This window comes from Martes martes, assembly GCF_963455335.1.
Source record: "Martes martes genome assembly, chromosome: 2".
NCBI classification, from domain to species: Eukaryota; Metazoa; Chordata; class Mammalia; order Carnivora; family Mustelidae; genus Martes; species Martes martes.
This window is the reverse complement of record NC_137889.1, coordinates 2,913,455-2,929,282: the sequence shown is the minus strand read 5'-3', so window position 1 is coordinate 2,929,282 and position 15,828 is coordinate 2,913,455. Positions and strand designations below refer to the sequence as shown.

Below are 15,828 nucleotides of genomic sequence, written 5' to 3'. Positions count from 1 at the left end.
AAGAATTTGTTATTCCTTAAACATTGCTTGTAGATTATAGGATACCGAGTTCAGTTTATAGTCTGGTCATGCAGTCTGTGGTTTGAACTGAGTCTAGAATGATTCAGAAAGCGTGTTACGGAGATTGCAATAGGTACTGGAAATACCACTTTCTCTATGCTTGTCCCCCATCCTTTCTTCTGAGTTCCAAACACAAAGGTCCACCTGCCCCACTGAAACATCTTTTGCACCTTCGGGTCTCAATGCCGTGACAGAACTCTCCGTCCCGCGTCAGAAAATGAGCCTCCTCCAGTCCACCCCCTTGCTTAATGCACTTCTCTCTCTTGTTCTACCTGAAGTTCTGCCTGCAGCTGCCAAGTCCTGCCGATTGTAGCCTCTGAGTGTGTCCCAGTCCATTCACTTTGTTGGAGTGTGGGGGAGAACGTTTTCTGTACTTTTTAAAGGTTCTTCCAGCTGGTCTAAGAATTGAATTGACATGACACGGATTAACAGGAAAAAAATCAAGTGTAATTTTGCATATTCAAGAACCCTACCTGCATGAGAGGTTCAAAGAGAGGAAGGTAAAATGGTGTCTACGCCATCCTGAGCTATGGAAAGGGAGGGGGGCCTGGGGCTTCACAGTTCCTCCTTCAGGCAGAAGTCAGAATGGCCTCACCAAAACACAGATGGATGTGTGTCACGACGTAGCTGAAATCCTCTGAAAGGGTTCTACAATATAGAACATAAAATCCAGGCTCTACACCGTATTTCTGAATAACACCTTCTCTAATTACCTCTCAGTCTTTGCTTTACATGGCGGCCCGTTCAGAGCCACCCTGGCCTTCGACGAGTGTCCTCCTGACTCCGGTAGGGCCTCCTCCTCTCCGGAGGGTGCGTTCCAGGACCTCTGGCCTGAGGCGTGGTGCTTCAGTACTGAAGCATTAACTGAGGTTCCTCCGCCTTAATTTAAATAACTTTCTTCATTTTTTCCCTTTCTTTCAGTACCTTGTTCTGTCTCTTTGTAACACTAATTACAGTTTTTTATAGGCCATAACTGTATACTTGTTTCGGAGCCCATTTGTCTTATCAAGTCATAGTAAAATCTCACGACTAGCCTCTAAGGTTTAAGAGGTAAAGGAAAAGCTCAGTTTTATCCACGACCGTTGACACCATACTTTGTACCCATCCTGGCACATAGTAGATAACGAACATTGTCAAGTGAGTGCAGGAACGAGTTGTTCTCATTCGTTGATTGGCAGGACGTGTGAAATATATCATAGATATGTTCCCAGTGCTCCCATTGGACAATGTTAGATCATTTCTATAGATCTATTTGCCTAGAGTTAAAATAATCCACTCCACTAAACATTGTGTAAAAGGGGGCACCACTACTGGTCCCCAAATCCATTTCTCCAAAAAGTCTATCCATTCATAGGTATGAAGAAGATATTAAGAATACTTATATTTATCTTATCTACTTCACAGAAATTCAGTAATGCTCAATATAGATAAAGTTGAATACTGTCAAATTAGGAGATATTTCTTCTTGGAAGAGATCCAACATTTGTCACTAACAAAATGGCCACTTGAGATAACCTCAAGCTCATCACAAAATGTGGCTGAGTTTATTCAGAACATTAACAATGTGAGGAAATAGAACTTTACAGATATAGTTTTTAAGAATGAGTGTTTGAGTAACTATATATGTTATTAGGGCATGCATATAAGTTTAGTTAGCTGATCTTTTGGAAAACACATAGAAATCATAGGATAATTCTTCATCTAAATGTAACTCTTTCATAAGTATTTATATTAATGTGTCTAAAGAAAATTTTCATTAAAATGAAATTCTACAAATCCTTGAAAATAACAAAAATATGTACAAAGAATTTCATAGATGATTACATACCTTAAATTTTCTAATTAATAATTTTCATAAAAATAACATGATCAGTTAAAATATTCAGAATTAAAATATAGTACTGGGGCACCTGTGTGGCTCAGTCATTAAGCATCTGCCTTCAGCTCAGCTCATGATTCCAGCATCCCGGGATCCAGCCCCACGTCAGCTTCTCCCTCTCCAGTTCCCCCTGCTTGTGTTTCTCTCTCGCTGTCTCTCTCTGTCAAATAAATAAAATCTTAATAAAATAAAATATAGTACTTACACATTATAATCTTAAGGTGAAACATTTTCTTACTGTTGGTTGCTCCAATTATGAACTATTATCCATATACTGAAACTTAGTGCCATGGTAATTAAAAAAAAAACTTTAAAATTATACCGTTGGTAGTATAATATTTTTCAATTTTCCCTAAATAAATAAATTTAACATATATTTATTGAGAGCTATGATATTCAAGGCAGCAGGAAGGATGAAAATGTGTACGGATGTTCTGCCTTGTAAGGATTTTTATACCACTAGGGAGTGGTAATGGGCACCATTCAGGTAAGAGGTAAGCATGTAGGGGGAGCAGACAGCAAGTGCTGAAGCGATCAGATATTACAAGGTCCATGGTCCATGTGCCTCTTAACTTCTTTGCCATGGCAGACATTACCAATCTATCACAGAACCTTTCTTGCTCAGCCTTAGATCAAGAAGCTACTTAAAGAGATATTCCAACTTCCACTTCTAGGAACATAAGGTTGATGTTCTTTTCTCTATTTACTCCCTAAGTACAACTAAAATCCCTGGAAAGTATATTTAAAAATTGTAAGAGAACTGTGAAAGATAGAAAGAAGATGGTAAACTGGCGTAGGACCTCAGAAAAGAAGGGATGACCTAGTGGTGGGATTTTTGGGTTCTCTTTACTGGTTCAAATCCCTAACAGGATGCTGGGGAAGCTGGTCACCTTGAAACACCAATGGGCACAGGCAACAAAAAAATTCCCAAGAGAAAAGTCTGCTCTACCTGCCCAAAGAACAGGGAAGGGACATCCAGATAAGACAGGAAATATTTAGTCAATAATCACTCTCCGTCCAAACCTTACAGAAAAACCAGTGGCCATACCCTACCACCGATTGCAAAGACCAAATGGAGAGTTTTTAAGGCTATCTAAGATGTTCCAACCCTCCCCACTGGATGGTGACAGAAAGGCTGTGAAGCAGCATCAGTGATAGCACTTGGGAAACTGGACCCCAGCTCACCTGTTGGTGATGAGCTCCCCTTCACTTCTCTTGCTGGGTTGGTATTACAGGACACATACTTGGAAGTCAGAAATGTGACCATTCCTCAACAAGGACAAAGCCATCATCCCTCTACATGTCAGTGTATGCCATATGGGAACCAGTAAAGAAGTGCCCCCTACTCTCCCTGCTAGGGAAGTATCAGCAGAGACCTGGAAACAGGCTGGAATTCCCAACTTATGCAGCAAAGACCCCACTCACCTGCACTTCCACCCCCCACCTGCAGGTAGAGGTGGTACCTCCCTTCACCTACTAGAGTGTTGTTAGATAAGGCTTAGAAAAGCACAAGACTTAAATAACAGCCAGAGTCTTATGAATGACGTAATGTTCACAATGTCCAGGTGTTAATGCAGTATCACCTGTCATACCAAGAAATGGGAAGATATCAAACTAAATGAGATGAGACAATCAATAGAAGCCAAAGCCAAGATGACACAGATGTTAGAATGCTCTAAGATTCTAAAGTAGCCATCATCAACAGTTATAATGTAGATGAGCATTTTATTATATTATGCCTATGAGTCTACATAAATAATTTTTTTTACAAAAAGGAAGTCTCAGCAAAAAAAAAAAATAGCAGATACAAAGAATAATCAAATGGGATGATTAGAACTAAAAAATACAATAATTGAAATAAAGAGGAAAAACCCTCAGTAGATGGAGTCAACAGCAGAATAGGGAGGACAAAGGAAAGTTCCTCTTTCCTCTGAATCTAAGATAGAATGATTGAAATTACTCACTTTGAAAAACAGAGAGAAAATGTGCTTAAAAAGACATGAAGTCGGCCTCCCAGACCCTGGGACTTAACAAATGACCTGATGTGTGTCATCAGAGTCTCAGAAGAAGAGCAGGAAGATGGAGAGGCTGACAAAGTATTTGAGGAGATATGGCTGAAAGCTTCCCAAATTTGGAAATATATGTAAACCTAACAGATTCAAAATGTTAAGTGAACCCCAAATACCAGAAACCCAAAGAAATGCACAACAAGGCACATCATGGCAGAATTTCTGAAGACTAAAGGCAAAGAAGAAGGAAAAAAAAAAAAAAAGCCTAAAAGAAGTCAGGCAGAAACAATGGATCACATATAGGGAAATAAGGATTCTAGTGACAGTAGATTTCTCATCAGAAACCCTGGTGGGTAGTAGGAAGTGGAACAGCATTTTTTAAGGGCTGAAAGAAAACAACCCAGAATTTTATAGTCAGCAAAAATATTGTTAAGGTGTTTTATCTTATAGGCTGGTAGTGAATAAGTGACATGATCTCTATATTATCTGCCCCTAATGCTTATTAGGCTATAAAAAATTCACTGTTACTTGGGCTACAACATTATTATAAACAGAAATCAAACACAGCCACTAATATTATAGAGTAGAACCAAATTATAGATAGCAATTTGAAATATTCTTCTATTAGAATTCTTTTTAAAAAATATTTATTTATTTGGGAGAGAGAGAGAGGCAGACTACAGAGGGATAGTGAGAGGGAGAAACTGACTCCCCACTGAGCTGGGAGCCCAACACGGGGCTCAATCCCAGGAGCCTGAGATAATGACCTGAGCTGAAGGCAGATCTGAACTGACTGAGCTGCCCAGATGTCCCTCTTCTATTAGAATTCATAATTAATATTTAGATTTATATGTATATATGCATATATATATATGTTTGTGTGTGTATATGTAGTATGTATATATACACGTGTGTGTGTGTGTGTGTGTGTGTGTGTGTGTGTATAGTGACATGCATATACATAAATTTTAATTGATAGAAATTCTTATATGCTTAAATTGTATACTTATAACCACTCAGAAATCCATTGTCTGCATTGGAGGGCCTGGCTACATCACTGCATTCTCCTTCATTATGCTTTTGGCAGAGGGATTTGCACTGTTCTCTTGCAATGCAGGTCCTCTTCTGTACCTCTTAGCACATCCTGTTCTTTATAGAGCATTTCGTGGGCACTTGTCCCTGAGCTTATCAGTCGTCCTTCATTTTTGTTTATGCTCCTTTTGTATTTGATGCTCAACTAGTTTTTTTGGTTATAAACCAGGTACCTATCAGATTTCCTACATGTTCTGTTTCAGACATTTTCACTTAAAAATATCTCTCACCTTAACCACGCCATAGGAATCCCTACTGCAGGGTACTATTTTTACTCTAGGCTTTATGGTGTGGGGATCGATCCCCCTCTGGGTTTGCTTAGCCTTATGAGTGGGGTCCGGATAATGAAAAGGTAGACATTCCATTTTGAGATGCTGGGTGTGTGAGCTAGGGTATTGAGAGTATGAAGCAGACGTTCAAATAAGTGGACAATGCTTAGCTGCCAACCAGATCGGGACTGTGTAGAGAAAGAAGTGAATGAAAGAATCTGACCAGACTGACTGGAGAAACTTTGTCAGGACAGCTACAGTGAAGGTCAGGAGAAGCCCAGAACCTACACACATTTAGCTCGAGATGTGGGCATTGCTCAAGTGGACTAAGAGGATATCAGTGCATGAGAATCACAAGTCTAAGGTGATAGTCAAAGCCCAAGAATTGCTCAGCTCTTTTTTTTTTTTTTTAAGATTTTATTTATTTATTTGACAGACAGAGATCACAAGTAGACAGAGAGGCAGGCAGGGAGGGGAGGGGATGCAGGCTCCCTGCTGAGCAGAGAGCCTGATGCGGCGCTCGATCCCAGGACCCTGGGATCATGACCTGAGCTGAAGGCAGAGGCTTAACCCACTGAGTCACCTAGGTGCCCCTTGCTGAGCTCTTTGAAGGGAAAAAAAAAAAAAAAAAAAAAAACGGGGAAAGAAAGAAAAAAAAAAGAGAAAAAAGAAAGAAAGCAAAGAGAATGGTACTGTGTTGAAACTTGATGGGTAGCGGAAAGAAAAGGAGCCCTTGTAAGTTACAGGGAACAATCATTTAAAGAAGTGGGGAAAAAAAAATCAGAGAAGCATTTAAACCTACAAAGACAAGAATGGCTACTGTTTGGTCTTAAATACATAAGAAAAAAAATCCCACCTGGGCTTCATATTCTAAAAGAGGAACAGGGACACTGGACAGTGGAGTAGCTCTTCCACTTATGTATTTGAAACCAGAATGTTAAATATCTCATGTGATATGTAATAGAAATAAGCTGATTTACTACTGATTTCCTCTGCCTCTTTGCTCTCTTTAATAAAGAGATTACAAGGAGTTTATCCTATCAACTCATATTTTTCTTTACAAAACAAATAAGTACAAATGATGGTCATGTATATAACTACTACTACTAATACTAATTATGCATTCTTATTTCTTGGATGCCTACATTGTATGAACCCAGTGGTAGTTGCTCTGTATACATTATGTCATTTACTCCACACGATTTTCTCTGAGGTGCCCTTTATTGACCTGAAAGCAATGAGATAACACGCATTAAGCCTTTTAACTGAAATCATAGAGCTGGCAAATGTCAGAGACCCAAGCTAATATAGAAATCTGACTTTAAAGTCAGATTTTAAGGGATGAGTAGGTGATTGTTCACTTAGGTTGGCGGGAACTATAATGCTATATTCGTATAGTTTAAAAAAATGGAGAAGATTTACTCCCTTCAGCTATAATAAAAGTAAGAACCGTCTGCATATTTTGCAAGTCATATGCATTTAGGTCACTGACATTTAAAAAGTGATCTTGAGAAGACCTTCCACTTAGTAATCATTCAGAATTTTTGGAAGGAATGAATAGATACGACAATACTAGACATTCATGGGAGGCTCCTTTATCCCATGAACCTAAATTTCTAAATCTGTAAGGGTTATGCCATCTATCTTCATTGAATCAGAAGTGTGAGAATGTCATGGTTGATTGATTACCAACCTTTTTTTAAGCCCCACCAAAGAGCCTACTGTTAAGACAGTCTAGAGAGGCCAAAACCATACCTCGAGGCCAAACAGAGATTCCCTGCGGTTGATCCGATGACAGAGAGTGGGTCTCCTTAAGCCCTTGGAATCAGGGTTCATGTGTGAAATAAGCTTCCAGATTTAGCAGAAGTGGTTAGAAAGCTTTTCTGGTCTGGCCTCCAGGGCATGAATCCCTTTAAGGGACGGTTTCATGGATATTGGCAGAATATCACCTGCCAAAGACATGTCATTTCATGCGGTTCTCACCCCAAACGAGAGCTAGAAGGTAGCTGGGCACTGAGCATGCTTCAGCGAGGAGAGGGATGTAGGTTTGTGAGAATGAACAAATGATCATTTGAGTGAAATCCGAGAGGAATTGGTGAGGAAACAAGGGATGGGGGATGCCAGGAGATCCAGTCGTAAAGGACATTCACTGCATTCAATACATTAAGATGAATGTTTTGCAGATGCTCAATACATTGCCTCAGTAAAACAATGGCTTTGGAAAGCCAGAGGTTAATAATTATTTTAAGTACTTTGTCCAAAATCATGTCTATATGTCTGAATTTTTACCTCCTATCTATTGCAAATGTTTATTAGAGTAATATATATTACATATGGATTATATATGTGTGTGTTTTAGACGGTTGAAATAGCTGATTAGACATTTAAACACAAGAGAAACTTGAGTACTTCGACTTTCCAGAATTTTGATCTTTATCAGCCCCTACATGTAAACATGTTTTAGCTCTCTCATAATATTCCATTGTATTTACTGAAGGTTGTGCTAAAGAAACAACAGAACAGCCGGCAGAAGACCCAGAGTGAACCACGGGTAGTTCACAGGGCTCTCGTAGGATTCGAAGGTGGCCTCGGGAGTCGCAGGTCTGCTCTGTGGCCCCAGGTTCTACACAGAGTCGCTCCGATTCTGGGGGCGAGTCATTTTCTCCCTCTGACCCTCAGTTTTCTTCATCTGTAAAACTACAAGTTTATATAAAGTCATTCAGCCTATCCTTTCAGCTCTAACAAGCTACATGTGTTTTTTTATTAGAATAATGTGGAAACATTTTTAAATGACTCACACTCAGAATCCATGAGATGAATAATATGTTAAACATCGATCACATACACGGAGGCCAGTACTCTAGTCATTGGAAAAGTTCTCTTTGACAAGAGCACCTGGACTCGGTTTGTGTCGCAGGGAGTGACTCTCCGTCTCTCTGTCTTGTCCTACTGTTTTCTTTACTGCAACTTATAGTCACGTCACTTGAGACGTATTTTATGTTGGTTTGTTTTGTTTTGTTTCCTTATGTCGCATAGTAGATGAGCCTGGATCAGAGCTAGGAACTTGAAGAAGGCGGCGTTTGCCCTGAACTCTCCCGCCATCTTCCTTGTCTTTAAAACATGTCCGCTTCCCTCATCCCACTTTCTTGCGTGGCCTCACACGGAGAGCAGGCCTGCTTCGCACTGCGCTCTCTAGGTACCTTCCCATTCTCCTCCTACCTTTCTCCTCAAGGGCTTGTGTTCTGACAGGTAATTGATAAAAGAACAGATACTATATTTGTAGATGCATCCGTGATCTTGGCTCGGTGATTTGCGTTTTATGAGAAATGTCTGGAGCTTTAAAGAAGAGAAGTCATGGGGGGAGGGGAAGGTGCATATAAGGGGAGGTGAGACTGTCGGCTTCAGTTCTGATTCCCGAGAGATCTCGGCACCGAGGCTTCAGTAGATTTTGCGGTGGTGGAGATGCTGTTCCCGCCTTTCTTTGCAGTATTAGATGAAGTAGAAAGCATGACCCTTTGGCGTCCTGAGCGTGGCCGTCCGAGAAAACACCTCACTGTGTTTCAGCGGTTTCACAGCAGTCAGACTTACCTTCTGGGATCCTAATCACACAGATGCTCTATTCTGAGCAGTTTTCCATGGCTTCTCATTAACTCTCAAAATGATGAAAATGTGTCCACTTATCCCACGCATTAGAAATATAAATATCTCTCCGCTCGTCTATGCACTGGGCATGAACCATAGCAACAGAGCAAGGAAGTGTCGTAACATCTTGTAAGAATAACTGTGTTTCTGCCATTTCTTTCCAGCTGTGTCCTGTGGAATCCCCGAGTCCCCGGGAAACGGTTCATTTACGGGCAACGAGTTCACGTTGGATAGTAAAGTGACCTATGAATGTAACGAGGGCTTTCAGCTGGAAGCCGGCCAGCAAGCAGCCGCCGTGTGTCGGGAAGACGGATTATGGAACAACACGGGGAAGCCCCCCACGTGTAAACGTGAGTGTCCGGGGCCTTTGCATATCCTGGCAGACTTAATTAGGAGTGACATTCATGGGTGAGAGCTCCAGATTACGAAGTACAGAGACCCTCTTCCACAGAAGTGAGGCCCTGGTCTCTTGCACTGTGGTGATATTAGAGCCAGTCTACATTGGAAAATGCTAAAAATAAATAGATAAATAAACAATAAGAATAAAAAGATAAAACCAGTCTACTCCCCAGAAAATGCTCCAACCATATAAGATAAGCTCAGCCTTCTTGAAAATTGGTCAGATAGAATCACGTCAGTTCCGTCAAGAGCTAGACCCTATGATTTATGCAGCAAACCTTGGCCATGCTGTCACTTTCAGTTTGGTTAGATGACTTCGAGAGGAGATTGAGACATGTAGCTTGGCGATATTTTATGCAAAATATTAAGACATAACTCAGCATGAGTTTCCCATTTGCCTCCCACCTCTTTATAAATTCCTTGAGGTTAAAGCAGCGCCTTGCTTCTTAGTGTATCAGCTACTCTACATAATACATGGGTGTTCAATAAATGAGTCACTGATTTGTGAAGAGTAAGTTTTCTGGAAAGCTCTGTATGGCATATTATAGTATTCTTAAAAGAATCAGAAATTTGGGCTTGTGCTTATACTGTAGTCTTAAAAAATAATAATGAACTCCATAATGCAGAGCTGAAGAGAGCAAAAGTTCACACACACACACATACATGCACACAAAATGTACACCAAAATATCTTTGTATCTATATTAAAACTAGCTTCAAACTGGAAGTAATCTAACTACTTAATTTCTAAAAATTGAAAACTATGTATTTCTGCAAAAACAGTATTTTTGCTCTTATGATATTTGAAAAGTGTTTCCACATGGTCTTATAAAACTAGTTATAAAACTAGTTTATTGACCTCTTTTTGTGTGTAGCTTTTGGTTATGTTAAAATTATTTGAACTGCTTAGCTATGAACACATAAATGTTTACAGAACATGGTTGACTTCTCTCCATCATTCTTGTTTTCCTTGTGATCATTTTCATCTTTTTTTTTTAATTTTGCAGATAATTATTGCTTTTCCTGAGAGGCAGTGAGGCCTCTCAACAGTGAGACACTCTTGAGACAATAGTAATATTTCTCACTTTTTTATTTAATAAAGAACTATTTTATTATAATTAAAAATAGTATAGGAATCTAGAATAATAAGATATATTGGTAGGTTTTTAAGTTCAATCCTAGATAAAATTTTTCTCTCGAAATGAGACCCTAACCCCACAGATGTCAATAACATTATATGTTTTGGGCTCTTTATAATGAAAACAATTTCCTAGGCATTTAAGACCCCGCTCTCTCTGCACACAGCCTAGAGGTTGTTATGAATAGTCCTTGTCAGTGTAAGGTGTCTACCTCGTGCCACATGTTTCAGTTTATCTCTAAATCTCCTGACAGCTCTGAAAGGAGGACACACACCACCTTCCCAGTGAAGTAAAAGCCACTTGTCGGCAGAGTTTGGGTTGAATTCCATTCTCTCTAGTTCTTAATCCTGTCCCCTTTCCATTATGCTGTGGTTCGGCACTCTGGTTACACATAAAACCATGTGTGTAATCATTACTAGTGTCCAGATCTGACTCTCAGAGATCCTGAGTCAACTAGTCTTGGATGGAAAACAAGCATCGGTGTTTTTGTTTTAAGTGCTCTGGGTGCTAGGCTTAAAATGTCAGGTATGTGCTAGGTCTTAAAGGGAAAGCCATCTAAAATTTGTATAGCATCTGAGAAAGAAATGATAAATGACAAGGTAATTGTGTAAATGATGTAAATGCAATTTTTATTCTTACATCCTTTTTTAAAAATAGACTTTGTCTCTTAGAACAACTTTAGGCTTATAGGAAAAATGAGCTGGAAGTACAGAGATTTCCCGTATACTCCCTCCTCCCCATTATCACCAGTCCCCCCCAACAAGTGGAGAGGTTCATTTTTACAAGTGATGAACCTGTTTTGATACCCTATTATCACCCAAAGCTCGGCTTACAGAAAGGTTCAGTCTGGGCATCATACATTCTGTGGGTTTGGACAGATGGGTAAATATATATATATATATATATATCAACCATTACGGTGTCTACCTATATTTTCAGCGCCCTAAAAATCTTTGTACTCTGCCTTTTATCTGGCCCACCCTCCTCCCCTCCCCTCAATACCTGGTAACCATTAATCTTTTTCCCTATCTCCATAGTTTTGCCTCTTCCAGAATGTCCTATAGTTAGAATCGTACACTATATAGCCTTTTCAGAATAGTTCTTTTCACTTAGTGACATGCATTGAGGGTTCCTCTGTGTCTTTTCATGGCTTGATAGCTCATTTCTTTTTGGTGCACAATATTTCGTTGTCTGGGTGGACCACAGCTTATCCATTCCCCCCCAACCGAAGGAGCGCTTGCTTACTTCCAACTGTTGGCTCTTATGAATAAAGCTGGTATAAGCATGCGGGTGCAGGTTTTCTGTGGACACACATTTTCAACTCTTTTGAATAAATACCAAGAAGTGTGATTGTTGGGTCATATGGTAAGAGTAGGTTGAGTTTTCCAAACTGGCTGTGCCATTTTACACCTCCCCCCCCAGCAATGGGTGAGAGTTCCTGGTGCTGCATGCCCCCATCAGCATCCAGTCTTGTCAGTGGTCTGGACATGAGCCGTCAAATACGTGTGTAGGGGTATCTCCTTGTTGTGCTAACTTGCATTTCCCTGGTGGCACATGCTGGGAAACGTATCTTCATGTGCTTATTTGTCATTGGTCTGCCTTCTTTGGTGAGGTTTATCTGTAGGGATTTTGCTTGCTTTTAATCAAGATATTTGCTCTATTGTTGAGCTGTAAGAGTTCTTTGAAAATTCTGGCTACCAGTCCTTTATCAGAGATGCTTTCTCTAAGTGTCTCTTCCCAGGCTCTGGCTTGTCTTCTCATCCTCTTGATGGTGTCTTTCTGTTGAGCAGGAGTTTTCAATTTTATTGGAGTACAGGTTATCAATTCATTCTTTCATGGAACATGCCTTTGGTGTTGTCCTTAAAGAGTTATCCCCCCAATAAAGGATCACTTAGATTTTCCCTTGTGTTACCTTCTAGGAGTTTTATACTTCAAATTTGGGTCTTTGATCCATTTCAAAGTAATTTTGGGGGTTGGTGTAAGGATGTCTGGTTGTTCCAACACTGTTTATCAAGAGTCTAGATGTGCTGCATTTGTATTGCTTTTTGCTCCTTTGCCAAAGATCAGTTTACTATGTGTTTGGGAGATTTAATTTTCTGCTCCATCTATCTATGTGTCTTTTTTTTTTTTTCTTTGCCAGTATCACAGTGACTTCTCACTTCTGTTTTTATTTGGTTAAAACAGAATACAAAATGACACTTTTTTTTCAAAATGTATTTAAGTGAATGCAAAAATTTGGAAACTTAATTGAAAAAATATTTCCCATTTTCCTACAAAATCAATCTTCTTTTTGGTTGTAAATATTTCTAGGGACATAATTGATTTTACTAAAAATGCCCTGATGAACACAGATACTTCCATGATTTGTAAAGCTATAGGGAAGGCTTTAAAGCCATCATTTTTCCTAAAGATAACCCAGCTTATTGGGGATCACAGACATATAGTCTCAGTGGTGTTTTTATGGCATTTTATTTTAACCAATAAAGCATTATCTTTGGATTAATTAAAGGCTGATACTTCAGATTGAAGCAGTGAGCAAGAACCGTTAGTGTGTCACTGTAGTGTTGAATTATTTTGTCCTGAACACATGCTGGACAGAGTGCCTTCTGTACAAGCCAAACTCTTTTTTTTTCTGTATGAGCCATATTTAAGTGTTAAGGCCATACCTCATTGGGTTAAGCAATTATGCACACCCGGATTTTTAACCCTGCTTTACAGCTTGATCTCCAATGGAGAATGCCCGTGCACGTGGTTTCCATTTGGCAATAAACAGGTCGCCATCATAAAACTCCGACATAAAGAGCCAACTATGTCAGATTGGGAGGAAAAGAGGCACAATATAGCTTTCCATGTCAAATGTGTCTGGGCTACATCATTCAGTTATAGTAACAATCCTGTAGAGAAACTATTGCTTTCTTTATCTTACTGATTTAAAAAAAAAAAAAAAGCAAATAACTGAGTTGGCCAAGTCTGCAATTTGCAACCAGGTAAACGTGATTGGTCGTTATAAAGACACCGAGGCAAGTATTTCATTGCACGGAAACTGCCCTGTTGGAGGTCCCCTGCTGCCCCAGGCAAAGCTATATGGTGACACTGATGGGTAGGTGGGGATGCTTTGGGCATTTTGAAAGCACAGCAATTGTGTGACATTCCCAGAACCTGTCTGGGGACACAGACAATATACAGAGTTTTTGTGATAAAATGGAAAATCAGCCCCAAATTTTCTAAATATGAATTGAAACTTTCAAATATTTCTTGTCTCCTTATTCTCTGTTAGATTTTACAAAAGGGAGACATAGATATTTTATTTAAGTTCTTTGGTATTCAGAGACTGGAAAACCTATTTAATCTTGGTGGGGTGGTGTTTACTTCACTTAATTTAAATTAAAGAAATTGCGCAGAGTAAGCACTAAACTTTGTCTCGGGGTCAGAAAATTTGGTTACTATGGAGCTCTGAAATGCGTGTTTCCCCCAGGCCGGTTCCTCTGTGTACTTTGTTGACATGACAGGATTTTGTTTCTTTACTGTCTGCAGTGGCATGTACATCACTACCCGGACTCTAAGGAGAAAGGAAACACTTCTGCTTTGATACATAGTAAATGTAAATAGTAAATAAAATCAGTTGGTGTGGCCCACAGGTTTACTGAAGGGAAGGCTGTAATAAATAACTTTTTCAGTTTGCACATCTCCCAATCAGGCAGATCTCCCAGGCAAGTGCCTGAGGCTCATTTCCTTTCATTTTAATTATTTACTGAGACTGAGTTTGGATCATTGAAGATATGATTCATGCCAGTGGCATAATAGAACGAGGGAGGCTCTTGGTATTAATGTGTGGGTTTAACAGTTTGGCCGAATGATGAATAGGCATGCATAATATACTCTGCATTTAGGAGAAAGCAAAACCATTAAAACTGCCTTCTAAGGAGAAATGAATTCAAAGTCCTAGTCCCAATGTATAGGTTTTCTTTTTTTAACCACTGGTGTTAGTCAGTGAAGCTATTTGGTCATGAATAATTTACAGAGACCTACTATGCGCCAGGCACCATGAGCATGTTACCTGATCAAATGCAATGCCTGTGTGTTTTGGGAAAGGAAGAGTAAGTTAAAGCCATACAAAATAGCTTTATATGACCTGTAAATAGCTCAAACATAGAAAAACTAAGATTAGATATAAATAAATTATCTACTATTGGCTAGTTAGCTGTGTATGTATCAGCATATACATAGGTAAATGCATCTGTCTGTCTCTAATACATTTTATAACTATATGTGCACATATAATCATATATACACCTGTGTGTATATGAATAAATGCATGTGTGTATACTCATGCATGTGTATCACACGCTTAGAAATAGATATATATATATATGTGCATATTTTATATGTATATATGTATATTAAATAAATGTATATATGTATATATCAGTAATGCACATATGTGTGCTTACAGGTGTAAAAGAATATTTTGTGTAAAATATTTTGGGGGATGTATATTTATCCACTTAGTCCCTTAAAAAATGGACTAAAAATTGCTTACATGTTGTCTCTATTGATTACCCCCATTTTCAGAGTAGAACTCATGTTATACTTCACATTTAACACCTTGACAAACCTTGTGTTATCCTAAATCATGTCCCTGAAGCCCTGTGTTATGTAATCAGTTCTCCATCTGGCATCAAGTTTCCACTGTGTGCCAGGCACGGTCATAAGCATTTGATATGCTTTCGATCTTTGAGTCCTAAATTTAACAGTCATTCGAAGCACTATTATTATCCCCATCATGCAGATGGGACCTGGAGACCCCGAGAAGAGGAAACCTCCCAAGGGTTGCACAGTTGGACCTTGAGGGAGTCGGGACTGAGGGCGTCCGTCTGGCACCGGCCCTTCCATGCTCGTCCCCAGGCTGGGTCTGCACATGTAGCTGCCATGAAGGGCTCGTCCTGCCTATGCTGTGCATTTACAAGGGACTTTGGTTAAGATCTTAGCCAACTTGTTGAAGAACAGTGCAGTTCCCACCTGATCTAAATAGATAACCGTCCTGTGCATATGTATTTAAAAAATACATACAAAGCTAAAAGGAAGAGCAAAGGAAATGTCTACGTATGAGATGGGAGGCATGAATCTATCCTTATCTTCCAAGTGTGTTTGTTACCAGATTCGGAAAGATGGCCGGGACCAGGAGGTTGGGTCAGAGCCAGCACCCCTGCAGCACCCTGTAGTGCTGCACTGACCCACGTCCAGCCCACCCTGGTTGGGCCCGGGTCTGCTGCAGGGGAACAGAGCCGGCGGGTGGATGGGGGTCCGTCTGGCAGCGTTCTGATGTGTTAGGTGAGCCTA

General features: G+C 39.8%; 1 protein-coding gene across 1 annotated transcript in view; it reads left to right on the top strand.

Annotated features, from left to right (window-relative positions):
* CSMD1 (CUB and Sushi multiple domains 1) overlaps positions 1–15,828 on the top strand; it is a gene marked incomplete at both ends in the record, with an annotated part of 1,981,616 nt that overhangs the window by 1,877,555 nt on the left and 88,233 nt on the right. Inside the window, one exon of the mRNA XM_080796866.1 lies at positions 9,116–9,301. Within this exon, the coding sequence (XP_080652992.1) occupies positions 9,116–9,301 (186 nt within the window). The remainder of the gene's footprint in view (positions 1–9,115; positions 9,302–15,828) is intronic.